Source organism: Melozone crissalis, unplaced genomic scaffold (assembly GCF_028551555.1).
Source record: "Melozone crissalis strain CALT ecotype California unplaced genomic scaffold, PUWL_Pcris_2 ptg000036l_1, whole genome shotgun sequence".
NCBI classification, from domain to species: domain Eukaryota; kingdom Metazoa; phylum Chordata; class Aves; order Passeriformes; family Passerellidae; genus Melozone; species Melozone crissalis.
In genome coordinates, this window is record NW_026535814.1 from 6,299,509 (window position 1) to 6,327,401 (window position 27,893).

Here is a 27,893-nt window from a genome sequence, read left to right on the forward strand (position 1 = left end):
ATAACCCAAAATGTTATTTTATTCCACATCTACCTGTGCCCAAAATTGTTACTGTCTCTCTAAGACCTAGCAGTGTGCCAGGAAACAGGGGGCCAGCAGGTGCTGGGTCTTTTTAAAGCCGGGGTCCCCCAAGCAGAGCTCCCTTGCCTCCAAGCTCTGCCTCAAGCCTGAGGCTCCCCTTGGTGAGTTTTTTAGTTTCTCTCTTGCCTTCAGAGAGAGGAGGCTGTTTCGAGCAGGTTTGTGGACCCACAACAGCAGCGACGCGAGAAGATGCATTTCACAATCAAAGCCTGTTTTGGAGTGAATTCTGCAGGGTGGGGCTAGAGCTGTAGGGGCTGGAGGGTGCTGCCTCAGTGCTTGGGGAGATCCTTTCTGCCCCCCAACACACCCGCAGCTCGGCAGCAGCAGCACCAACACCGGCCGAGTTCAGCAGGAGGCAGCAAGACCCCAGCACCAGCACCCAGAGAACCAAAGGCTGATGTCTCTGCTACACCAGCAATTCTGCCACCAGAACTGCTTGGGAAGCTCCTGCCTTCCAGGTTTTTTGATCCAGAGAGAAGGCTGCACCGGACAGAGTTTGTCTGTGTCTTCCTCGTGTCTCCCAGACCATGCAGTGCCTGAGGAGGGCACCCTCACTCCCCCATTTGGAGCTTCCCCTTGCTCCCCAAGAGCCGGTGAGATTTCAGCACCTTCGTAACTAGTGACTGTTAGTGTTATTTTTTGCCTGCTGCTATTTTGTTTTGTTAGTAAAGTGTCATTTTCTTCACCTATACGTGCTCCTATTTCTTTCTCTTCATTGGTAAAAAGGGATTGATTAAAACTGTAAGGGTAGGTAGCTCATTTCAGAGTGTTACTTATTAAATTGTCTCAAAAGAACACAAGCACTGATCTGCTTTTGCCAGAGCAGTGTTTAATCCCTTCCCCTTGGCCTGTGGGAGACTTGCAGCAGCAGTTTCTCCCCTGAACAGATGGATGCACTCACAGCACACACAGGGCTGAGTGGAAAAGCCTGGCCGACATAAGGAATGTAGAGTGTCAGTCCCAGACATTCAAGGGGGTGCCATGGTTACAGCTACCTGATGCTGCAGGGTGTAACCGCTGTTTTCATTCCCATCAAGCCACAGACTATTTTATTTCTGTTAAGCTGTTAGATTCACACCAGACAACCTACGTGGTATACCCTGGGACTAATCTGTGTTGTCATCACTGAAAAAACATTCTGTTCTTTAAGCCTCCTTGTGTCCTCCATGGTTTCTTAAAAGCAGGTCTGTGAAAGCAGCTGAGGGATGGAGAAGCAGGAGGTGGGTGTTTTGTGTTTATTGTCTGCAGTGACTGCTGTTGTGAAGGTTTTGCTTTCTCTTCTGTATCTACAGGGGCAGCTGCAGTTTCAAGCCCAAAGATATAATTTCTTTCCATAAAAAGCCTGTGGTTCCACCTGGCTGCCCTTCCAGGCAGGGAGGGAACCTGAATACCCCACCAGATCTGCTCCTGTGCTAGTCATCTTCAGGGAGTCAACAGGGTTCCAGGTAACTCCCACAAAGCTGAGTAGTATGTTAAAAAAAAGAAGAATTTTTTTAGAAAAGCACAGCCTGGTGTGATGAACACACAGGCAGTTCAGACAGGTAGTCACACACTTTCCTCTGGTCAAATGGACAAACCTGGCAACAGCAGTTCCTCCAGCAGCTTTCTCTCCAGCTCACCTTACTTTACAAGCTGAGTCTCCCTACAGGAACTGAGATTAATGATTTGATCTTTTTCTTGCCACATTCACCCAGACCACGCCAGAGAACTGTTTGCCAGCCCTGGGGCCTAAATCTTCCAAGTCTCCTTTCCCAAAGGATGCTTTATGAATTAACTACCAGCTCCACCTCCTGCCCTGGCCTTTGTTCCCTCAGGAAGCTCAGAAATGCAGCTGTTAGAAAGCCTGTCAAAACCAATACAATTAGCCTGAAACGCTCTGTGACTGCAGCATCTGCTTGCAGCTACTACCACTCTGGAAAATTCTTCCAGCCTCCATCCATCAGCTTGCCTGTGGAGGTCTGGCCAGGGTCCAGCCTGAGCTGCTGTTTTCTGATTCTGATTTAGAGGAGTTGCTCCACTGCACTGGGGATGCTTCCTCTCCTTGTTCCCCTTCAAGTCCCAAGATCCTTACATCATGCATCAGATCTCCTGTTTGTTCTGGGCCACAAGCATGTGGTTTTTTCCTTTCACAATGACCTCAACAATTTTCATGCACTTTCAAATTTTGTTTCTCTTGTTTCAACCGACCCATCAGTCTCAGGAAACTGCTGTTCACATCACTCAGTTCTCATTTTCATGCTACTCATCACACAATTTTGACAACTTTTCATCTGCTGACACAAAGGCTGCCAAGTTTTTATTGGGTATCTCTGATTTTCCTTGAGACAGCTCTTTCCAAAAGACATCTCCATGACTTCTGTTAGCTGGTATACATCAACATCTTGTGTCTCCAATACAGGCAATATTTGGAAACACAAGGTTCTCTGCTGTGAATTTCTGGATGGGAAATAATTGAAAAGAGTTTTTCCTTTATTCTTTGGCATCCTAAATGAGTTTCCATTGCCCCCAGTGCATAGGGAATACTAAAGATAAGAAGTAGATACAGTAGAAATCACCAAGCATCTATTTGTTTACATTTCTCGTTTCTTCCATTATTAGCTCTATTTCTTTGTTAAATCATGTTTCCACCAGGAGCAAACACACAAAGGAATGCACTGTGACATTTCTTCCAGCGCAGCTGCTTGCCTTGGTGGAGTGCATCCCTCCTTCAGCAGAAAAATACAAAATTTCATTCCTTTTGCATTATGTTGTCTATTTACTTCGCTTATCACTCCTTTTAGTTGCTTGCATAGGTGCACGTGATGTGATGTAGAGCAGTATGCAGGTGACATACTACAACCTCTGTATTGTATTGCATTGCTCTGTATTGTATTATGTGCACAAAATGTGCTCTCTGATATGAGCACATCTCAGCCTGGCCAAGGCAAACCTGCCTAACTGTAGTCCACACAGCTTTGGGGGCACATCTTGGAAGAAAAAACTATCAAAACTGCAATCCACATCAAACTGTAGGCCAGCATTCCACAGGGAGCCAGCAGAAGGAATTTGGTGAGCCAGACCATGAAACAAGGGACTTCTTGCTGTGTTTTAAAATGGGGCATTTATTCCTCCTTGGATCAGAGTGACAAGAACAGCCATGGGGAGTAGGAGTTCAAGAAAGAGAAGAAGAGATACTCCAACGCAATCAACACTGCTTTGGTTTCTGTATGTCTGGATTTCCATCATCTGAAAGATCAGGCATGTCAAAAGTAAAGATTTCTTGGCTGAGTCATGTCCTTGGTGTGCTCCAAAGTGGTTAAACCAAAAGCCCATGGTGCTCACATCCATGCCAAGCTCTGAAGCAATCCTGGGCTTAGGGAAGCAGTCAGACTGGTCACAGGAAGTAGTGGTGCTGGGAGGGAGAGGGCAGGTAAGCTTTGGAGTTGGCATGAGCCAGGAACAAGTCTGCCCATCATGACTTGGCTTTGGTTCATGGTGGACTAGGTTCACAGCATGCATGGGAGGTCCTGGACCAGGTTTTCCCTTGGGGAAGCAAAAAAACCTCAGCTGGTGGCCTTCTGGAGTGCATCTGCAAACCATGTGGATGCACTAACTGCATGACTATAAAAGCTAAACTTTTCTACTGCCTGGATCTGCTCTCTCAGCATCTGCCAAATCACTTGGCATGCTGCACTACCCTGGAAAACAGCTCATGTGCCTAAACACTTGTCTGTCTCTCCCAGCTACATCAGATCAACTAAAATGTAACCTCTGTCCACAAGCCTTGTCTCTCCAAGGGAAACTATAGATCCACTTAGGTAGTAGAAATTCCATTTATTCTGATACCCAGCTGGACCCCCGGTCCTACACAGATGAAAAAAAAAAAACAACTTGAAATACATATTTGGTTTCACTAACATCAGAAGTTGAACTCCCATGAGTTCAGTTTCCTGCTTTACATAAGCTTAGTGGTTTCATATTCTTTTTTGTACCAGAATCATTGGGATCACTGGCAGGCTCATGGTGGGCTGATCAATGATCTCACATCATAAAATACAAACAAAGCTGCAGACAGGTGAGGCACATATTTATATACATGAGCTGAAACAGCTGGCTATAGAAAGAGCTAATCAGATCCTGATGAGTGTGGGCAGTAGCCTGGTCACAGGTCACCTGAGGGAACTGGCTTAGCCACACCATCCGTTTCCAAAACCTGCTGGAGATCACTGTCTTCTGATGAGTCTGTCACTGGCTGCTGTTGGGCAGCCCCTCATTTCCTGCTCTACTCACTTGGTGGCCACTCTTGAGAAACTGACAAGAAAGCAGCTGCAGTGACTCATCTTCTGCCCCAGCAAGCTGCATCCTGCACCAGGGGCATGCAATGGTGAAGATTCAACATGCACAATCACAAAACCTTCAGTCAAGGAACACATCTACTGATGTTGAACATCACAACCACCAGGCCATGGCTAACATTTCCTGGAGTTCTGCACAATTGCATGCATCAAATAACTATTTCAAAGACTGCTTCAGTTTATTAGGGATGCTTCTAGGCTTGCAGTACATCATTTCTGTACATCATTTCTGCTTGGCAGGGGCTAGTAGCAACTGAAAGTGTGTATGAGGTGTACAGACAGACTGAGCCAGAATCCACAAAACTGGGGAAGAGTTTATCAAAATAGTCCCAAGATATATAACTCTAATCTCTAGGACAGTGGTGAATTTACTGAAGGTCTCAATATCCATAAAATTCACAAAGTGTTTTACAGGATGCTGTGGGCCTCAGTGGGGAGGGGCTGATGTCCTAGGATTCTCTCCCCTGTCCCTAAGTAGTCACAGTCCCTAGAACCACAGGAAGATGATTCAGTCATGGAGCTTCTGCTCCAAGCAGGATAATTGAACTATCCAAAATTATTGAGGATTGCTTAGTATCAAAAGCAAAAGACAACTCCATGAGCATACTCTGATATAAGGGACGGAAAGAGATAGATACCAGTCAATGCTATGACTGTTTAGTCATTTAGGAGATTTAGGAAGCAGTATTTGTGTTTCTATGGCGTATCTAACTGTTGATTGTAAACAATTGAGGTTTGATATATTTTTATCTTCCCTAGGCTTTATTTTTATTAAAATAGCTTGTCAAACCCTTCTTTGTCCAACTCAGTGAACCACCTAACACATCTAAATTCGCCTCAGGCCATCAGATGTCACCAGGCACAGGGCTCTGCCATCTGTCTGTCCCAGTCCAGTCTTCATACATCTGTCACATTGTGGTGGCCTCTCTGCTTCCCCTTGCTAGGCAACAGTCAACAAATGAATTCCTACAGGCATCCCCTTCAAGTACTCCCCAGCTGCCCTGGGACATTTGTCACCACAGATGGTAAGACTTTATGGGTAACAAAAGCCTCAAACATTTCAATTTTTTTTCCTAGATTACTTTTGAAGTGAAAAGCTCCTGAGAATGTTGGTGAATTTTAGTATTTTCAGCAATGTCATTCCAGTGAATATCCAGTATTATCCTTGGGCAATTGCTCACAAAGGAATTCAGCAAATCCCACTTGAGCTATAAGACACATTTATAAAGACTGAAGTAAAACCTGAGATATAAATGAGTCATTGAAAAAATCTGACCCTGCCAGTTCATGAAACTGTTTTCTTCAAGATGTCCTCACTGACTCCTGTTTCACAGTCAAAGTCAATGTAAAAGCTTATCAAAACTTTCCAAAGTAATTGAGTTTATAGCCTCTTATTAGATATTTTTATTATTATATTAGTATTATTCCCCCTAAGGGATCACTAAGGCTATTAGGACTTATTCCACTTATTTTATATCCTAAATAGCCTAGAGAGGAGGAGGCTGAGGGAAGGACTTACTGTGCTCTTCAATACCCTCACAAGGGGAAGTGGAAGGGCAGACACTGTCTCTGCACTCTTGAGACCAGTGAGAGGACTCAAGAAAACAGCATGAAGCTTTGTCAGGGGAGGTTTAGATTGGATATCAGCAAAAGGTTCTTGACCCTGAGGGGGGCTGGGCACTGAAACAGGCTCCCCAGGGAAGTGGTCCCAGCACCAAGCCTGACAGAGTTCCCAAAGAGTTTGGACAATGCTCTCAGGCACATGGTGTGATTCCTGGGGTGTCCTGAGCAGGGTCAGGAGTTGGACTCGATGATCTGGATGGGACCCCTCCAACTCAGCATATTCTGTGATTCTGTGACCCTAGGGTGATCAAATAGACATCACTGAAGTTTATGTAAATCCATAAAACACTGTATAAATTAACTTACACTCAGTGTACTAAATCTCACTGAGCACTTAGCACTACCCCAAAGGAGTAGTTCCCTTGCAAATGTACACCCTGCATTTCAGTATTGCTCACAGTGCAGTTAAAGAACCCCAAAATGTGCCAGCAGATCCGACCTCACCTCCTCCCAGCTGGCTGTTAGTAAGTACCCAAGAGTGGTCTCAGATGGATGCCCAGGTATGAATAAAGCATAGAATAAGCACACTGTGGCACTGTGGCCTCCCAGCTCCTGCTGCTGTTTTTCAGCGTGGAGGTCTGCCTGTGCAGGCTGTGCTATCAAGTGTGTGAACACACAAGCCTAACTGAGCAGCATGTGCCTCGCAGTTATTCTGAATAAAAACAAACTACGCAGAAAATAAACCCTGCAGAAATAACTCTGCTCTATCTGCCAAGCTTTGTGTGGTCTTTCTAAAAACAGTCCTTAGTCCACGTCTTCTGAGAATGCTTTTTAGTGTCATATTTGCCATGAAGTATAACTCATAAGTTGAGACAAGGCAAATGTTGCAAGGCTTGAAGGCGTTACCAAAGTTCATACAGCATCAACAAACACATTCAGTGCCGATCCCAAACACATGTTCTCTGTGTCTGCAGCTTCCCCAGGAAGAGCAAATTCTCTGCTGCAAAAGTATTTTCTGCAAATACACGTCCCTGTAGGGGAAATGGGAGCCAGGAGCTCGCATGGGGCGCATGTGAGTGCTCCCATGCACTGCTCACAGCTCTGTCAGGAGTGCTGGCATGTCTGCTGGTTGCTGGCAGGGCCTCACTGCTTTGCTTCTAGTGAAACAATTCAAGAAACAGATTTTCAAGCCTGTCCCTGCAGCTGATCCCACCAGCTTCGCCTGTTACCCTGCAGAGCCAGAAATTTCTGCTGCTTGCAGAGAAAGCTCATTGTTTACTGAAGAAATCTGCAGGTGTGCTCATCCAAGAAGTATCAATGGACATCTCTGGGAATACAGAGACAATTAATTTCTTATTAAATGTTAATGAGCAATTAGACTAACTAGACAACTGTTATTTTGGGTTCAAATTTCATACACAGGCTGCTCGACTCTTTAAAAAAAAAGGTGTAGCGATGTCTTTTCCAGCCTCTGCTCCAAGCTACAGACTCAAATAGCATCAACAGCTGCTTCACAACACACACACACATGAGATTTGCCATGAAACGGGGTATCAGTGCAACCTTCTGACATGGTGCCCAGCCTCTCCCTCTGCTGTGAAGCAGGAGAAAGACTCAGAGCATGCAGAGGGAAACTCCCGGAGCTGCTGCTCCTCCACACCTCAGAAGCTGAGAGTAAACTAGGGCACAAGAGAAGATGCTTGCCATGTTTTATCTTGGAAAACAAGGGGAATATTTATAACCATTGGGAACTCAGAAAAGACAACTTTTCAATGCATGATACTGAAGTAACCCAAAGTACTGAGCCCTACAGCTGCAGTGTTCTGAGGAAGGAAAGAAAGCACAAGAACTCACATACCAGTCTTCAAAACCCTGGTCTCTAAAGGTACCAAGAAGCTGATAGAAGCTGATCTAGTACGAAAAAATTATCTAAGGCAAAAACTCTTCCCATTCTGAACTTAGGAAAATGTAATGACACAAGAATGCTGCAAAGAACTTTGCTATATGCATTTTACTATTTCCGTTTTAAAAAAATTATAATGGGGCGGGTCAATAAAATACACCCTGCAAGTAGGTAACATATTTCTGAAAGATTCTGTAAGATTCATAGAGGCTCCCAGTCAAAAGGAATGACAGAAGTCAGAGAGCCTGCAAAAGCTTGTGAAGTTTTGTTAGTAAATTATACCCTTGCAAGGAAATTGGTGTGTTTGTTCCTGACCTGCTATATGAACACAAAACAGCGGGTTTTGGATAAAGGCGTAGGGTAAAAGAGAAGAGGAAGAGAGATGTTAATTAAAGAAGGAGAGAGAGAAAGAGAGAAAGGAAGGAAGAAAAAGATGTCACCAGTCCTGGCTCTAGTATTGAACCAGCTGGGTCCTGGAAGTGCCCAAGCATCTGGGCTTTGCAGAGCTACCTTCCTACAGGTAAGTTATCCCTGCCTGGAAATAAGTTTCTTGCCTTCTATGTGAATCGGCTACCACACATGGTACATTCTTTTAGACTTTTATGGAAATAGTCCAGAGGGCTTTGATAGTTTTCGGTGGTCTTCATTTCCCCCTACAGTCCACACCCACTTCTTGCCCTCAGTTCTGTGCCTGCACTGTACTGTGTTGTGCTTATCTCCACATTATTATTATTAAATATTATGCAGTTGTGCAATAAGCTGGTGAAATAGGAGAATAAAGCAGTAAGTATAGACTAGTTCATTACAGTTGGTGTTTTAAAAGCAATTAATTTAATTAATCGCTTTAGATGAAAATTAAAAATATGTTGCAACTGGAGAAAAGAGCAAAAACAATTATTTGGAGTATTACTTATATAATTGGTTTGATTTCTTCTGAGCAGGGAATCATCAATGATGAATAAAAGTTTGGAACTGAGCAACCCATCTCATGCTCATCTCTGATGCTCACTGAAGTTGTCACAGTAGTGGTCCATCCTCCCTCACAGCTTATGGCTCTTTGGTTGTGGATGCTTGCAGACTGTTGCTGATACAAGACTACTGGCATTAGTTAGAGATGATGGCCAGCAGAAGTGGTTGATAGAGGACTGACAGAGGTCACGATATTTCAAAATTTTTATAATTCTCTCAGCTTTCTGGAAAAAAATTGATTTATTATTTGGTAATATACTGATATAAGAAGCTGGTAGAGATAAAGTGATTGGAAAGCAGAGCCAGGACTCCTGGTTAAATTTTGAAATTCCATGCTGCATATCAATTCCTTTTTGACCTGGACTCCTTCAGCAGCCTTTTCAACAGATATGCTGTGGTCTACCTACCTGATGCATTCATGGCTTTGGACAATCTACCACTCCTCAGCTCTCCTCCATGCCTTTGCAGGGCTTTTTCTTGCCACCTTCAGGCACCTCAGGGGACAAGAGTGACCACAGCAGCACTAATGGAAACCCTGCAGCAGCTTCCCTGGGCACACCATGCAACCTCCTCACCAGCCTGTGCTTAAATGCACAGACCCCCTGGCCAGGTAAAGCCTGCAAACATCTTCCCAAAAGATTCCAGGCTGCCTTCTTCCATCAGGCTAGAGCAAAACATTCCTGTGAGGCCCCTTCTGTCTGCCACCCTTCCCTGCCAGGGCGTACACTGCAGGACAAGGCAGCTCATACAAAATCAGATGGTACAGCCACTACATTAGAAAAGACCTTATGAGGACGATTCAGCAAGTGCAGATGTCCAGCAGGCAACAATTCCATTTTCCAGCAAGTTTCAAAGATAAAGTAGGAGGTTTTGGCCTTTTCACAGAATTGTTTAAATATTTTCAGTCTGTGGACTTCTGTCGAGACTTCTTACTGCTCTGGGCTTCAACTTTCTCACAGTGGACTAACCTGCAGGTCAACCATAGGCATAGCAATGAAACTTCCTTCTAGATGCATAGCTAACAGAAAACACAAAATAGTCTCTCTCAAAAAAATTAGAAAAATAAATCAGAAAACCAGCACAAAGTCTAAGGAACCATGAAAAGAGAACTTTTTTAACTAACAGAAAAATATCTAGCTGACCCAGCACAGGAAAAGATTCTCATTCCTATGCTAGTAAGGGATGATTGATCATGTAACCCTATTTTTGGCTTCAACATCCATCAGCTGTGAATTTATATTCACTTTATACTCACTCCAAGTTTATATAAAAACAAACACTGATTACTGCTCTCAGGTTTCTACCTACATGTGGTAGTCCAAACTACACATACCACTCATCTTATTTCCATATAAGACAACTTCACTGTGCAACGTTCTCTCTTCTTTTTCAAACAAACCACAGTTACTGCCCTAATAACTCTCCAGTTTGACACTCAGTTTAAAATAACAACTAGAAGTGGCTATATTTAGAGAACAATCTGGTATTGGTATAAAGTTTCTCATGTTTCTACTCAAGCACACAAGAGTATCCTTGGCCAGGAAAGAAATTTCTCTGTGAAAGGTCTTGTAAGAATGCAAATGCAAAGCAATGACTGTATAGGAACTAGAAAAGCTTCATTCATTTGAATTCCTTCTGCTTGTTAGTGAACTTCAACTAAACTTCTGCAAAGCTCAGCTTAGATTAGCACTGCCTGGCTACATGGATGCATATTCAAAATGTTAAAGGTCACTCTACTTGAAATGCTATAAAACAACATCTTAAAATGAAGCATTTCTATAGCTAGATGTGAGTTTTCGAGGCTGTCTGTGAAGATGTTAATACTGACAGTGAGCACTGTGAAGCTCAATATTAAGCTGCAGATGCAAACATTAAGCAAACCTGTATAATGACACAGACTGGAAAATGGACTTTATTCTGTACAGTGTCAGATTTTATAGCTGCTTGTGCCCACATTATCATGTTGCTAAGGCCTACCTCTAAGGGAAGAAAATATCTAATATATCCAGATTTCTTGAAACATTTATTGCTGCTATATTTGTTAGCTTTTAAAATCCAGGCACCAGGATAGCTGCATTTGCAGTTTGTGTTTGGGTATCTCTGTGTATTCTAGCACTCAAGGCAGACTTTATTTTCCTTAAGAGGTCAGGAATTGACACAATCAAAAAGTAGTTTACACAATGGAAAACCATATCCAAATTTGCTCTCAGCCAGGGGAGTAAACCAACCTGTAGCCCAAAGCCAGAGAAGGACTAGAAGTTCCTCATTTTCTTGCAGTCTGTATTGAGTAAATTTTCTGAATTGAACAGTTAAAGATGACACCAAACTGTCAGGCTCCATAATGGAAAATTAATGACTATGGAGTAGAGGCAAAATATAGCAACAATGGCATTACTCCAGTTCTCACTGTTGTACTACTGTAATCATACAGGACAAAACTGACACTTGGGTACACAAATATGATTCTCCTGGGATAAAAAATATCTCAGGAAGATTGTGAAGCATGAAGAAATGTGTCACCAGGTACCCAGTCTGCTGGTTCCAGCTTGTGCCTAGAGCCCGCAAATGACTGTGATTGTTTGCCACAAGTGTTTACATGTCCAAGGCAGAGAATATAACTTGCTGTACATCTGGCACTCAGGAGAAGGAGAGAAGATGGGATTTGCTAGGAGCAGACAACAGCAATAAATGATAATGAATAATGAACTGATAATGAACTGCAGGCCAGCTTGAGGATACATGGCCTGGGAGAATTAAGGACTCTTATTTCCCAAACAGATGCGTGGGAGGGAGCACAGACATCTACATCTGTTTCATCACCTGCCTGAACATAGTGGTGAGCTGAGAGCAACTCAGAGTCAATGTTCATTCATTCATCTGCTTCCTGGCTGGCTCCAGAAAACAATGATGCCAGTTACCATCAACTCTCTCATATGGCCTAAAATGAACTCAATTCACTTTGGCCAAACAGCTGCAAAACTGTGGTCTCAGTCAAGGAGGTTCATTTGCAGAATGATCTGCCAAGATTAGAAGGAGCACAACTATTTTGCTAAAACTTCCTCAGGATAACAACCATGTCTAAACAGAACACAGCAAAGCCAGGCTTTCAAAAGGAAATTACTAAAAAGGTAGGAAATTATAAAGAACAGATCCTGTCACAAAATGCATCAGAGCACTCTACACTTTAACCTGTCTGCTTCCCATGAAATTCTGCAGCCATAAGCATTAGAAACATTAGCTACATGACAGTCAAGCTCCAAAGATACCAGTAACCAGCAAGTTCTCTGTATCCTGCTTACAACTAAGAGGTCATTAATCTAACAGGATCTACAACAAACTAATTTCTTCTCTTGCATGAGGGTGCAGAGATTTCATATATACATACATTCAAATGGATCAGAGATTTCATATATACATACACATAGCATGCGACTATTCTGTTTAATTCTTAACTTTAAAAGGAACCAGAAATTCTTATGTTCTTTTCCTGTGCATGAAGATATCTCTGAAAGGCCACTGCAGCAGGGCTTTTTTAACTTTCATTCAAAAATACATAGATGCCACAGAATCACAGACTAGTTAAGGCTGGAAGACACCACCAGAAATCATCTGTTCAGACCCTCCTGCTCAAGCAGGGCCACCTACAGCCAGTTGCTGAGGACCATGTCCAGACAACTTTTTAGTATCAGCTGGAATAGAGACTCCACAGCCTCACAGCTGCCCTCGCAGTGAAAGAGTGCTTCTTGTTGTTCAGAGGGAACATTCTGTGTTGTAGTGTGTGCCTATTGCCTCTGGTCCTGTCACTGGCTACCACCAGAAAGAGCCTGGCTCTGTCCCCTTTGCACCCTCCCTTCAGGTCTGTCTATTTATTTATAATATAAACTTCACCCTCAAGCCTTCTTTTCTCCAGACTGAACAGTCCCAGCTCTTGCAGACTTTTCTCACACTAGAGATGCTGCAGTCTCTTAATCATCTTCACAATCTTTCACTGGGCTCTCTCGGCTATGTCCATGTCTCTCTTGTACTGGGAAGGCCAGAACTGGATAGATCTCCAGACAGGGCTCCAGCAGTGCTGAACAGAGGGAAAGGGTCACTCCTGAGCTGCTGGCAACACTGCTCATGCAGCCCAGGCCACCACGAGCTGCCCTTGCCATAAGGACACATTGCTGGCTCATGTCCAACCTCGTACCCACCAAAGCCTCCAGGGCCTTTTCTGCTGAGCTGTTCCTAACTAGGCCACAATATAAAAAACATGGAATGTTTTCCCAAAAGACCCTCCAGTGCTCACAGATCTTGCAGCATCCATAAAGATTTTAATTCAGAAGTGACTTTGCCTTACAGGTGCCTATAACTCCATAAGCCTGGCTGGGTTCTTATAGCCAGGCACCAACCTTATCATCTAACCCTGGAATGAACAGACAGATGTTGAGTGGTGTTTGCTGCACTCCACAGTTCTCTAACCCAGAGAAAGCACTCATCCTACCTGCTGACTCCGGCCTTTTTCAAGGGCCTTCTCAAGTCATGTTCATGGTATTTTCTGAAAAGCAAAAAACCATGTTCCAGGCTGGAATAAACACTGTTTAGCAAACATGAAAGAGGCTGGTGAAGGGAGTCATATTTTCATTGCCAGATCTACAAATGAATTATTAAGTTCATTGGACAATTAAGGTTCCCCATCTTATGTATCTGCCGAGGATTTCTACTGCAAGAGGAAAGTTCTTTTTGGAACACTTAAAAATTTTACCAAAGAGAAGCGTTTACAGAGTAAATCTAAATTTTGTTTAGTGCCTTAGAACATCATCTTTAATGTTATTACTAGAAAACAGGGAAATCTGCTTATTCACAGGTATAATCAGGTATAATTTTCTGTCTTCCTTACTCTCCAGGTGTAAAATTTTGCGACAAATGCATTAGCATTTCCCTAGAGTTCACTGTCACACAGAAGCCTGCTCCAGTCTTTCCGAAGCATGAGGGACAGACAAGGCAACAGTGTCACAGTATTGATCAATTGTTAGTGATGTAACATCCAAAAAATAAGATCATCTGAAATATGGATAATTACCTCCTTTAATAACTTTGTATCTCAATATGGTTTTGTATACAACAGCTGTAAACTGCCCTTCCATTACTGTAGTTCTTTATGCATTTTTAATATCAAATGCATTTTGCAGCCCAGGAAATTTTGAAGAAACTTGGCACATCACAAGAGTGCCTCTTAAAACATTTTAACAGTTTGCTAATTGAAAACTGTGAAGACTCTGTTTCCTAAAAGACTTTGGCTAATGTTTCAAATGGAATTCTAATTACCATGATTCATGGTTATTTTCATACTAGACTTACAAGGTTTTCAGAACAGAGAGAAGCGCTAGTAACATGTAGCTCATACTCTATCAGAGAATATATCTATTCAAAACAGCATTCAAAGTACACCAACACAATTACTCACACTTGAAGAGTAGTCTCAAATACTGATCTTGAGCCACATTTGCAAAGGAAAATGTGTTGGAGGAAAGAAACAGCCATATAGTGTAGAACACACTGTTAATCAAAGACCACTATACTGTTAGGTAAAATTGTAGGAATCTTTGGCTTGATTGTGCTGTGAAGAAGGACTACAATAATCACACGTTAATCTCTGGCTGTCTGGAGACACAGTGAAAGATGGGGCAAAAGAGGCTTACTTTTTTCCTTGGGAGCAATAAAACTCTTCAAATTATATAAAGCATTCTAAGCAATCAAAGCATTATATAAAATTACATGGATGACTGTGGCCTTTTATCTGGCCTTCTGTAGCACAACAACAAAAAAGTATTGTTAAGACAGTAAAAACGCAAACGTTAAAGAAAAATCTCCCCATTTTTTAAAGTATATTTTCATGAGATGTAACCACAGAAGATTTGGCCCTATTTGGTAAGTTTAATCAGTCAGTAATTATAGCTTTGCTTGCATTGCTCTTGCACACAGTGGCTGGGGATGAAACGTCTCAGAAAGTAACATCATGGGAGAGCTCCAAAAAAAGTGAACAAAACCGGCTAGTTGTAACTGGTTTGGACTTACTTTTTCAATAAGCTTCCAAATATTTCTACTGAACAGCATCCTATATAATGAGAATATTAGGGCATTTTCAGGCTGATTCTATTAAAGTTTTAACAGTCTGGACCATATGCAAGATGAACAAATCTTCTTTACTAGTAGAAGTGCTTCTGGAGTATCTGTGACCATCCTTTCAGCACAAGTGCAAGCTTACTTTTCCTCACTACAGATCTTGACTCACACTGGATCTTGACCAAAATTTATAGTGAAAATTTCTTCCCTTCCCTCAAAAAAAATGAACTGGCAAATGATTGGCTTTCTTCTTCTTTTTTCAAAATTATTATGCATGTAATGCAATAGGTGTAACAACCACAAAATATTGCCTAACAGCATTTTACTGATAAAAAAGCTCATGCCATGCTGCATCTTGAAATTCCTGAAAGAAGCTTAACATCAGTTCATTTGCATCTTCCATTCTTTTTCAGAAAGCTGAAAATATTTCTAGCAGTTTTCAGTGATTTGCATGTCTGTACTTGAATTTTAGGTAACTTCAACAACATCTGCAGGGCCAGGGGTTACATGCAAGTGATTTTTCTGACTGAGGTGATTTCACCTCCATCACAACTCCCAAATTCTCTTTTGCCCTCCTACAGTTTTTTCTTTTTTTTTTTTTTCCTAAATTCAAGTGGCAAATCATCTATTTTCAGTACTTTTATGCAAAACGAAGTCCAGCCTACTGTCAGAAGTGCAAGGTATATTCAGTAAACATTAATTTTCTGAGAGCCATCCTCCCTCACTTGTGGCCAGATTCTATGGCTCAGTGCAAAATGCACGACAGCAGTTGTCGACTCTGTAAGTGCTGAATCAGTAACAGCTGTATATGAAAATACACTTAGGAGAATGTTACCATTCTGTGGAGAAGAGGAATGCTTTGAAACTCATCTCTCATGTAGTGACTCACTGACAACAACTTGGGCTTTGTTTGCTCCCCTGCGGCAAATGGAAAGGCCAGACTTATCACAAGTGTCATCATGCACAGGCAACTGCTGCTGAAGCTCTTGATGGACATAAAGTGCCCTTGGCTGTCTTTTTTTTTCTGCACAAGACCTGCCTCTGAAGATGGGGAAAAATACACTAATAACAGTAATTTGGGCATAGCTCAATAAAAATGCCAATAACCAGGAGCCTAGGATGGATGTTACACCTGGGCAAGCAAAATGTAAAATTCTGGGATCTGGGATCAGCAAGACAAGGGATAGGCTGAAGCAAAATGGAATGCTCCTCACACATGGCAGGTACTACTATTAAACTGCCAGTGACAGCCTGAACAGGAAAACAGTATGAAGAAGGGAGTTGCTAACACCAGAGTGGTGGCTGAGTAGTCAAAGTAGAGTGTACAGGAGAAATGGCACCAGAAGTAAAGGAAAACAAGAAGAACATGAGAGTCTAAGTGTAAAAGAAATTTTTTTCTTTCCCCGCTCCTCAGTAAGGACAGCTGTCTCCCTAAATTAAATTACTTTGGCCAGGAACACCAACATTTTAATTATCAGATCAAGGCAAAACAGACCATATGCCAATCTAAGGGCCGCTACCCTCCATCAAACAGCACTCAGAGCAGAGATGCTGTGGCTACAGGTTTGGAAATCCCAAACCAATAAGCTCCTGTGGCAGGGTGAATTCATCAACTGAGAACTTGCCAGCAAACAAGCGCTGGGGTATGCCAGCCCAGTTCTGCTGCAGCTAGGTATAAGCTGGTGCAAGTCCCCTTGACTCCCAAATACACAGTGATCTCACAACAAACACAAGACCACTTGTCTTGTACAAGAATTGTACAAAGCCAGCAATGTTACAAGTTTTCTTTACGTTTTCAAATTATGTATTTCCAAACATACAAGAAAGTACTGTAGATAGATGGAAAGAAAACTAAGCCTTCAAATGTGCTAATTTATTTGCCAATAGGTTTGTAAAGAAGCATGACAGAGCACATATCAGACATGAACTGTGTTTCCTGGGCCACAAAATCTAGGATTGCCAATTATCACCTGCTTCATTACTCTGCATATTACAACCACATGATGTGACATTCAAGATCAGAGAGCTCAGATCAAAAGAGGTCAATTTTAAGTCATATGGCACAGCTGTAAATACAAGCTATTTAAATGGTATGCAGGCAATGTTTAGATTTGAGATTCCTTATGCTGCTGCTCTCACGCCTGACTTATCTGATGGCCTGCAATAGCTGTCCTGTCTCTTGAAATTATTTTCCAAAAATTTTTAAGTGTAGCAATGCGATAAATCTGTTCCAAAAGACAAACTTCAGTTTCCTGAAGCTACTGTTATTGATGTTGCTTGCTTTCTATAAATTGTTACCTGGTGCACTGTTTGGACTGCACCACAGGAGCAGCATCTTGGAATAGGCAAAAATAGGCATATGCTTTAAGAATAAGAAAAAATGGCCATATTTGTATGTAATGTAATCCATTTCATCACTCTTCTGAGTGAAATCTATCTCTTTTCCTTCAAAATACTGCAGAAAGAAAAGCATTATTAAACCCCTGAAATGTGGGCTATTAAAATGTACCCTTGGTGACATGAGATATGAAGAAATACACACTTCCAGAATTTCTGAAGGAAAGCAACACTCAAAAAATAGGTATTTGAAGCTGTCAATTATCCTATGAGAGCCAGGTGCATTCAGCTGTATCAACTACCAGTGACAGCTCTAGTGTTTCAGTGCCACAAAACTCATTAGGCACATGAAACAATGATCTCTTGCTTTTTGGAGCATATTGCCAATATAAAATCACTCTTCCTTATAGGTTGCTGTCATAATAGACAAGTTTCTTATCTAGTGCTTAAATCCAGGCAAGCTGATGCAGCATAGTAAACTCCATTAGGGCAGAGTTAAGCTGAAAGCCAAAATGCACATTATTTTTAGCAGTATTAAACCGGTCTCTGTTACAGTGAAGGGCAATGGAAAATAAAACATACCCACAGTTCACATAAAGTGCTGTACAGATATTCTAAGCAAAAATGTAAACATTGCCCAGAGTCACAGAAAAGACATGCCATTGTTATTGCGTTTAATGAAATTTATCTCTAATAATGTTTGTGAGCAGGATGTTCTTACCATCATGTTATGGCCAGCTCTGTGCTGGCCATGACTAAGTGTAAGATTTGGCAAAAAATGCCCAAACTTAACATTTTAGAATGCCTACAATTGAACCAAGGCTGTGTTTCCTACTGCTGTTTCAAGTGAGTCTGCATGGTTTTATTAATTACTCAGCTGAGGATTACTGCCTATCACACACAGCATTTTCCTTTGTTTCAAAGACCATTTTGGATTTCCAGAGCATGTCTGCCATCTAAAATAATTGTGCAATTTGGTTAAAGAAAATCTCAATATTATTTGATGAATCTTACCCTACACAGTTTGACAGCATGTATCAGAATTAACTGGTATTTGTCTTGCAAACACATATGCTCCTGACAAAAAAGGGAATTCTTGTGAAAATCAGCCACTTTGCATGTGCAAAGCTCTATGTCCCAAAATAACTGGACATGAACTCATGCTCCATACACCTGCAGGTGTTAGTAGAACCAGCATGGTGTTGAAGCTTCTCAACTATCTCTAACTACTATAGTAGTGATGAATATAGATGTGATTCCTAAATTTCCTATCCATTGGTTGAGTCCAAGAGTATAATCTTTGTCTTGTATTCTGAACTTAAAGTAAAATTATCTGTTCAGAGGCATCGTGAATGCAGTAACATTTCTGCGGGAATGCCTACACCACTGAAATGAAAATGGACCATTGTCACCTCTGTTTATGCATAGCAGAAACTCACAAAGCTTTCAGATCTTATCACTGGTAACATACAAATTGATCTGTTGCTCCTTTCAGAAGCAGGATTACATAATGACGCTCTCTTCCTAAGCAACAACATTACAATGTTTCTTGTGTAGTTGGTATCCTACAAACACCTGAAAGAGAACAGCAGAACATGTTGCATGGAATTTCCCATGCTACACTGAAAACAGAACTGGCTCCTTAGGGATCACGCTGCCTCAAGCCTGATGCTGTGCTTAACCAGCCTGGGCCATGACCTCAGATGGGTGTGCTTCCCAAACCACCCCAAGGCTCACCAGAAATTTATATCCCCTTTATGTCCAGCTTTTTCTGTATGTTGCGTTTTCCCTTGCATGGTGTTTGTCTGCTAAAATCATCATAGTTCTAAAAGGCAAACACTGAGCTCGCCAGTCACTGAAAAAGCTGACAGTTAAAAAAAGCACCTTGATATGCTTGAAGGTCCTATTCCTGAATTCAGAGTCATGTGAGAGAGCCTGAGGCTGACAGAGGGGTTCACTGAAGCAGAGGTTTTATGGGAGCACAGGTTGACTGGACAGATGCCTGAATTGTTTCCTTTATAGCTGTTCCCACAAACAGCCACTTCACTAGGGCCAGGCCTGCCAGTCTTGAGTAAAGCAGTTAGCAGTGAAACAGCTATCCTTTGTAGCACTGAGTATTTTCTTTTGATTTGCACTTGATTAAAATAGGCCCTAAAATGCCAGTTACAGGTATCAAAACTTTAAAAATTAAAGTTTTTTCAATTATGAAAATTCTAAAATTAAACAAAAAAAATTATTGTATGCTGGAACTATCGGAACACTAAAGAGAAACCAGAAACATTTAAAACAGCAGCTGAACCTTAGAAATACATTCATTTAAGTGGGACTGTGTAGCTGCAAACAAAAGCAAAACTCATACTTCCTTTCTGTGTGCCTGGCCCATCAGAAGATGCTGGCTTCCCTGGCAACTGGGCAAAATACTTTCAAGTATGGAGCGGAATTTTCTGGGCATGGTTTTAGTTATATTTACATCACCTTGACAGTTTGGCACAAGACTACACTATTGAGACATTTATAAGATGCAAGAACTTGCACTGCAAGTCACATAATCCCCGTTAAAGACCCACTGAATGCAAAGTTGCTTTGTTATTTTAAAATGTTATTTGTGAATTTCTATAGCACAAATAATATTTTAAAATAATAAAGCAACTTTGAAGCAATGCAAGGAGAAACTGAACAATTCAAAGCTAAGCTGTGTCTCCTGTTCTCAACCTCCTCTGTTGTCCCAGTAAATCGCCACAGGCACATACACTGACCAGCAAATACCAGGACACAGTGCTGCCAAAAGGGGCATGGTTTTATAAGATAAAAGAATGAAAGAGCGTCTAAGGAAGGTTAGTTTTGCACACCTGCTGTGCAGATTAGAATGGATTCTTTTCAGCTAGGTTTAGCTGTGATTCTATGAATGTATTTCTGAGGAGACTAATAGAATACCTTGTGTGCCAAATGTTTGCACAGAATGTCTTGCTATGATCAAATTACAGACTGCACAAAAACTGTTTATAATGGAAATCCTGACAGAACTATGCCAATTACGAGAGCTGGTATACCACACATCCTCCCAGAGTACAGCAGTTCAGTTATGTATCTCTGAAAATGAGATGTACAATAACAGAAGCCCCGCAGCTGCTGGTCTATTTGTTTGTAAAGAGAGATCAAACTACGGTAACAAAAATTGTGTTCTGTGCACCAAAAAAGCAGGCTGCTGCTGACCCAAAGCCCTGGTCAAAGGTCCTTATATCCTGGAACACTGCAGCGTGGATGTGCACCACATGATGCACACCCACTCACGTAGGTTTTGCTCCCAGCAGCTCCCAGTCCCTTGGAGCTGAATCAATACCACTACCATGCGGCTGCCTGTAAATCTCAAGGAGGAAGTAAGTGCTGCTTTGCAGACAGACAGACTAGGAGGGCATGGTGTTGGGAGGCATAGCTGGGACAGCAAAGGTGGTAACTAAATTTCTACTAATACAGGAAATTTCAAAAATACAGGAAAATCTATGTATATTTAAATAAATAAATACACTAAGAAATATATATCAAAAAAGAGAAAAAGCACATATTTCAATTATTACATCCTTGCAGGCTTTTCTGAGTTAGGGTTTTTTGTACATTCTCAAAGCCTACTGAGTAAACTAAAAAGGAGCAATGAAGGTGACTTATTTTGCATAGGTGAGAACTGGGTATGAATCAGGGGTAAAAAACAGTTTTTCTCAAATGAGAGACAAGTGGAATACAAAACTGGACCAGCCAGTTTTGAATGGAGCACTGATTAATGGTTTCTGAGAAGCTGTCTATCTCTTTGTATCTGTACTCACCTCTTCATTATTCTTGGCACGTGTTTTTGGACTTAAAAACTTTAAAAACACATAGTCTCTCTTTCTGTGTGAGCACAGCTTTCACTTCACGAATGACAATTTGGTGAACACATAATCAAAACTAAATTATTCTATTACCCAGTTACAACTATGCTGTGTATATTTTTGTTTAGTCTTTTGTTTATGTAGATTCTGTCAAATATTGGAGCCCACGCTGAAAACTTACCAAGCAGTCAGAGCTGCATGGACACTGTGCAGTGACTGATTATTCTTTTCAACAGCATTTAGTCTTGTAAAGCCTAGTACAACTTACTGAAAGACTTCACTTTTTCTGTTGAACTGGACATACGATAAATCAGAGAAAAGTCTTAATTGAACATGTCGCAAAGATACTCTTGGCAAAGACTGTCTCTTGCCCTGGAAATGCATCAACTTTTGGAGTAGAACCCAAAATACATTTAGAAAGAAAATAATGCATAAGGAATGCACAAGGAAAATAATGCGTAAGGAATGGGACCGATGTGACTGGTCTTTTTAGAAAGAGGTCTTATAAAAGACACCTTTTCCCAACAAAACGTGAAAGACAGAGAAAGCAAGGAGACTTCTGAGGCATCCTGCAGAGACCTGCGGAGATACCAGTGCCGGGGGAGCGCAGACGCCTCCCCGCAGGGCCAGCCCGTTGTCAGGGGGAGCACAGGGAGGATCCCGACGGTGGCCGCTCCCCGCGAGCGCCGGGCGGCGCCGCCGGCACCCGGGAGGCGGCCGCGGGCCGGGGCAGCGCCGGGGGAAGGTGAGCGGGAGCTGCGCCCGCAGCGGCGGCGCTCTCACCTTCGCCGTGCAGCGTCCAGGGCAGATGCGCGTAGTCCCACTGGTAGCCGCAGGCGCTGTCCTCGAAGGTGCACGACCCGGGCGAGAGCAAGGCCGCCCCGGCGAGCCGCAGAGCTGCAAGGACAAAACGAGCCGCGGTCACGGCGCGCCCGGCCCGGGGGCCGCCGCCGCCCCGGAGCCCGGGCGGGCGGGAGGCGCCGCTTACCGAGCGCGGCGAGCAGGCAGAGCCGCGGCATCTTCCCCGGGGCGCGGAGAGCGGCGGGAGCGCGGCCTGGGCACCCCGGCCGGCGGGGCGCGGGCAGGGCAGGGCAGCGGCCGGGCAGGCGGGGCAGGCACGGGGAGGGCCCGCGGACAGCGCGGGGGGCGGCCCGTGCCGCTCCTGTCGCCGAGCGGGGCTGGCCCGACGGTGGCCCGGGGCCGGAGCGGCTGAGGCTGCAGTGCCCTCCAGAGCGGGGGCTGCCGCCGCCTCTCCGGGCAGCCTGCGGAAGAGTATCCCTCCCCCCGCGCGGGGAAAATGTGCTTTCGTACGTTTAAGTGTTGTTTTCCCGCGTTTCAGCTTGTACGCAGCGCATCGCTCCCGTCCTTGTTTTACCATCGCTGGGTACCACTCGAAGAGCTTGGCTCTGGCTGACGCAGTGCCTGTCAGGTGTTTGTGCACAACAGGAAGATCACCACTCAAACACATCTGCAGAGGATGAGGGGGCTCCCACTGCACCAGAGCTCCCGTGTTAGCACACCTTGCCTGTCTGTCCTTCCCTTCCACTAAACCGGACCTTCAGAGGACCATGGCAGGGTACCCTGGCACTTTTAGCTAAGAATGGTCCAGCAGCTGCTGAGATGCTCCAAGTGCTGTAGTTCATCAGTTTACAGAGCAGCTCAGCTCTTGGACCACAAGAGACATCCAGTCCAAACTCTGCTCAAAGCAGAGCCAGCTTTGAGCTTGGAGGTTGCTCAGTTGGGGGTAGATAACCTCCAAGGCTGGTTGGCCTGGCTGGGCCTGGCTCCAATCCTGGGCTGTTTTTGTGGGGAAAGTGTTTCTTCCTTGAGAATGCTCTGAATTTCCACTGCTTCAGCTGTGCTACTCCCTCTCACTCTCCAACCATGCACCACCCTGATGAGTCCTGACGCTCCATTTCCTCTGTTCCTCTCCTGTCCGGGACTGCTGTTAGATATTGCCAAAGTTGCCTCTCTTCCCAGCTGAACCCTCTCCTCACAGGACAGGGCGTCCAGGCCAACTGCGTCAGTGGCCTTCTCTCACCTCACATCTAAAAGGGATTAAAATCACTTAATTTGTTGCATTGCAAATACAGAAATTCTGAATTATTTGTCTAATCAGAGCTGCAGCCATAGCATACTGTTCAGATTTGACTGGTGGCACACAGTAGTATTTAAAATACAGACTTCCATTTTATTACCATGCTTTAATATCAAAGCATTCAGTGAATAGGACCACCAGAGACCCCTTTTGTTACTTTCCAGGACCATAAAAGGACTTCCAGCAGGAGGTGGATGTGTGTAAATTATTTTTAGGGAAGTGATATTTATGTGTTAGATAAGAAACACCTTTTAATGAATATGTATTATTACAATGGACAAACCCCCTGTTGTAGTCTCACCTCACACACAGAATGAAAAGAGTTTGATCCTCTGTGTGTCCTGTGCAGATAAAGAATGCTTGCTTTCTAATCCTTCAAATTGAGTTAGAAAGTTTATTCTGGCCAATTTCAAGATCTCCATTACTTGATTAGCTAAATTTCTCCAGCAGCTTTGACACATGCCTATTTTTACACAGAATTGAGTTTAGTGCATTATCTAGAATACACCACTTCTGAAAAGCTGATGGCACAAATAGCCTTTGGATGCTGATGATTCACCAATATAAGCACTCACTAAGAGCAGCTGAAGTGGCTCATGCCCTCAGTTTTTTCCTTGTTCGTTTCCAAGGTGTTCCACCTCTTAGCAGAAGTGGCTTAGCTTCACATGTCAGCCACCAAAGTTTACAGCACCATGTGTAAACTGGTTATAAAAACTGGCACCTGCAGCCAAGGAAGTAGCAGGTGTGTGTGAATGAGATGGCATTAAAATTGCTGAAACTGGTGTAAAACCTCAGTGGCCCACTAAACTCTTTTCCAAGAACTGTATAGAAGACATTCTCCTTAATAATGAATTTGTAAAATCATTTTGCCCCTTATTGACTCATGTTTCCTGAAATCTCACCCCATCCTTTCCTGCTGCTGGTTTAATTAAGTTGCTCTCTTCATATCATGGAGTAACATAATCAAGGCCATGCTAACCAGGCAACCTTGCAAGGGAAAACAAATGTCAGAAGCCCCATTAATTGTTATATAGGAGTATTTGAATGGTACAAAAGGCTTCTGCAGATGGCTGAGTTTAGCTCCATAAGCACTTACCCAGTTTGTTCCTGACCAGGCAGGAAATGGGTAAGCAACGTTTGTCCTTACTACCTTTTGAGACAGGGAATGCAGAGATCTAGCATAAGGCAGGAGGCCAGTTACACCTCCTGTCTACTCCTATTTCTAAGTGAGCTTGCTTTGAGTATGAAGTTAATCCACAGGCTACCATTTGACTTTTATTAATTTGGCTCCATTTTTGCAGATTAATGGCAGCACCAGAGAAGGAGACGAGCAGCAACTAAAGTCTGAGCTTTTCCAAATTCTCTGCAGATTTTGTCCTCAATTCTACAGATACTGTCCTCTCCAGTGTTTGCTTTGAAATCCTGGAAAATACACTTAATAAAAAAAACCTCTTTGCGTGCCCAGGCACATCCAAACTTTCCACTTGTTCTCAGACATTGGACACCAGTACTGTTCTCAGTTGGAAAAGAATATCAGGACTGGAAAAGGAAATGGGGTCTTGTAGTACCTTTCAGTGTTCAAACTTCAGTCTTCTCATATACACGTGTTAATATTATTATTTTATGCTTTTTATGCTTTAATTGAAATATAATCATGCATGACACTTTGTAAGTGTACTTAGGCAGAAGTCCTGGCATCTTTTCCTTTTTGTGTTTATCTTCAATAAGAAAAATACAAATCATTTGAGCTGAGTTCATCTAATCTAACTTTGCTTTGGCATATCCATATTTCTTATGTCCTTTGCCCATCGTGTCCTGTGATTCACAATTTCAGACAATTCTGATCTTGCCTATGAGCCAGTTTCTGCAGCTGCTGTCTTCTCCATTCTCTGTAAGTATTTCGTGCTGTAGGAATACTTCCACTGGAAAGGTAGAAGGTACTAGCAGCCAGTGGCTGTGCTGGACATTTCTGCTCCCATATAGTTTACCATTTGAGGGTGGAGTAAGAGAAGAAATGTACCCATGGGATGAGCAGGAAAAACTTCTGGCAGTATTATTTCATTTTTCTGGTTGCTATCACGTGGTACTCTTAGGAGCAAACTGCAACTGCTGCAGCTGGGGCACTGGGGAAAGCTCTTCTACTGCTGTCTCTGGCATGAGCCACGTGTTCACCAGCAAAGCAGGGACACCTATGTGCTTTTGGGGATGGCTCAGAGAGGAAATTAATTTACATTCTGTTGAACTGATTCTGTATAACACTTTGGAATGCCCTGCTCTGCACAGCCCAACATGGTTTACTCCTAACAAATGCACGTGTTCATTGTGTTGTTTCAACTTTTTGTGTCTCAATTCTGTGTATTTACTCTTCTGAGCACTGAAGGTGCATCTACTCACTGATGTTCTGAAAACTAACATGGAGACCCATGGAGCTCTGCACTGCTTGCTGAGGGTGGGTGACTGATCTTAAGGAGCACATGACTTTGTGAATGGAAATTGCAATCAGGGCAGTGCTGTGTCACCTGCTGAGGCTCAGTGAAGGGAATTCTGCAGCAACTGAGCTTGGCAGGATTGGCTGCTGCTGAGGGCTGTGATACAGAGCCACAACAACAGACAGGAGGGCTTGATCTGCTTTAGATGCCAAGTCAGCATTTGCTGTATATAAGTATATATATATGAGATACATGTATATCTATAGGTAGTGCTTACAGAAAAGAGTTTAGTTAGTGACTGAGCTGAGAAATCCTTAAAAAATATTCAATAATTCTGTAATATGTGGGGTTCTCATAGCAGGGAAAAGACCAGGAGGCCAATCTCAGGAAAGTTAAACCTGGGCATGCAGACACTGCTCAGTAAAGCTGACTCTTTGTGAGGGGCAATAAAGAGACCTCAGGAACCCTCTCGTACATTATAAGTTCTCTCTTATATTAAAATAATCAGGCTACTTTTTATAATTTCTATATTATTTTACTAGGAACTTACTTTACCTTTACAAACCTTGTTTAATTCCCTGTAAAGGAAAGCCAGATGCTGGAACAAAGTGGGCTCTTGCTTTACCACATTGTGGTTTCATGAAGAAGAGTGAAAGGGGCAGTCAAGAATGACACCTGCGTATGAAATTACCAAATGAGTTAAGTCCCAGTGATCTGTCATTTTGTTAAATCTCTGCTGGCACCAGCAAACAGCAACTTCCTCTTTCAAAAACCAAACAAAAAAAGGAGACACCATTCAGGTGCCAGAGAAATAGCTTGCCACAAAATGCTCAGTCTAATAGCTAATTAACGTTTTACAATTCTTCTCACATCTGAGTTCAATGATTTTTTTTTTAAACCAGACAGTTAGCAGATTATTGGAAACGGTTGATTCATCATCCCTGGAGGAATTTAAAAGACATGTAGATGTAGCACTTAGGGACATGGTTTAGTCAAGGACCTGGCAGTGTTAGGTTAGTGGTTGGATGATCTTAAAGGTGTTTTCCAACCCCAACCATTCGATTATTCTGTGATTCTGTGACTGAACTGTGCAGTATCTAAACATTGACTACAAGGCTGAGAATGGGCCTGCTGGCCAGGTAATGGCTCCTGAAGGCCTCTGGATATTGCTTTTAGCTACAAATTCTGTCCTTTTCTGTCAACAGAAGGTGCTCAAGTCACTGATTTTGCAGTCGGTATAAGTGATCAGGAATGTCACAAGAATACCCAAGCTTGATCCATCCTAGGGAATGCAGCTCTACAAGAGTCCCTTCTACAGCTTCACACTTCAGGCTGGTCAGCCTTGTGGAGGAAAGGAAGCCAGTAGGTAGGAGCTGCAGTAGCACCATCCTTGGCAAAGCAGGAGAGCCAAAGGGAGATGAGCAATCTCACAGCCATGAGAACTACAGATGAAAAAAGTAGTAGTAAAAGGTAGCCTTTCCACATGCAGCCATGTAGGGGAGTTTCTTGTAATAAGTCCAAGCTTCAGCACATTGCTTCACTAGCAAGAGACAGGAACCACCACAAGTGAGGACCTCTCAAGGCAAAGCTGAGCTCTAGAATTCCCCATATACTCTGCTAGGGATGAGCAGTTAGGAAATGAACTCAGGAAGAAGAAGGAAGAAATGTTACCATATTTTGGGTTTTGGGGACTAATATTCAAGGAGATTTTGGTTCCTGGACAAACCCACAGAACTTCTAAAGATTCAGGCATTTTAGTGAATATTTCAGCTACTCTGGTGAGAACAAAAAGAAACGCTTCAATTAAAGCCGTCCTGTGAGTGTGCTGTTACTGAGGGTTAGTTATATCTAGATGAAAACACAACCTTTGCTGGTCAACATGAAAAGATGAATTTCAATAAGTACAGACACCTGGTATGACCCTTGGGGTGCCCTGTGCAGGGTCAGGAACTGGACTCCATGATCCTTGTGGGTCACTTCCAACTCACCATATTCTGTCATTCTGTGAAATAGAGAATAAGGACTAATTGCAAAAATATAGCCTAAATATTTATTCCAACACAAGTGTATTTTTCATTTTAAAAGGGATTCACAGTACTCTGAAACAAGATGTACCAGTGTAACTCTAGCTTGTAAATTGCAACATTTTCCCATGAAGACAAAATTCCAGGAAAATCCAGATGGTCACAGGATAGAGTAGAAGGACAGAGT

At 42.8% G+C, this 27,893-nt stretch overlaps 1 protein-coding gene across 1 annotated transcript in view; it reads right to left on the minus strand.

Annotated features, from left to right (window-relative positions):
* Positions 1–22,533, minus strand: part of MAMDC2 (MAM domain containing 2) — a 55,395-nt gene extending 32,862 nt beyond the window's left edge. The window contains exon 1 of the mRNA XM_054283236.1: positions 21,939–22,533. Within this exon, the coding sequence (XP_054139211.1) occupies positions 21,939–22,533 (595 nt within the window). The remainder of the gene's footprint in view (positions 1–21,938) is intronic.
* Between the last annotated feature and the right edge of the window lie 5,360 nt (positions 22,534–27,893).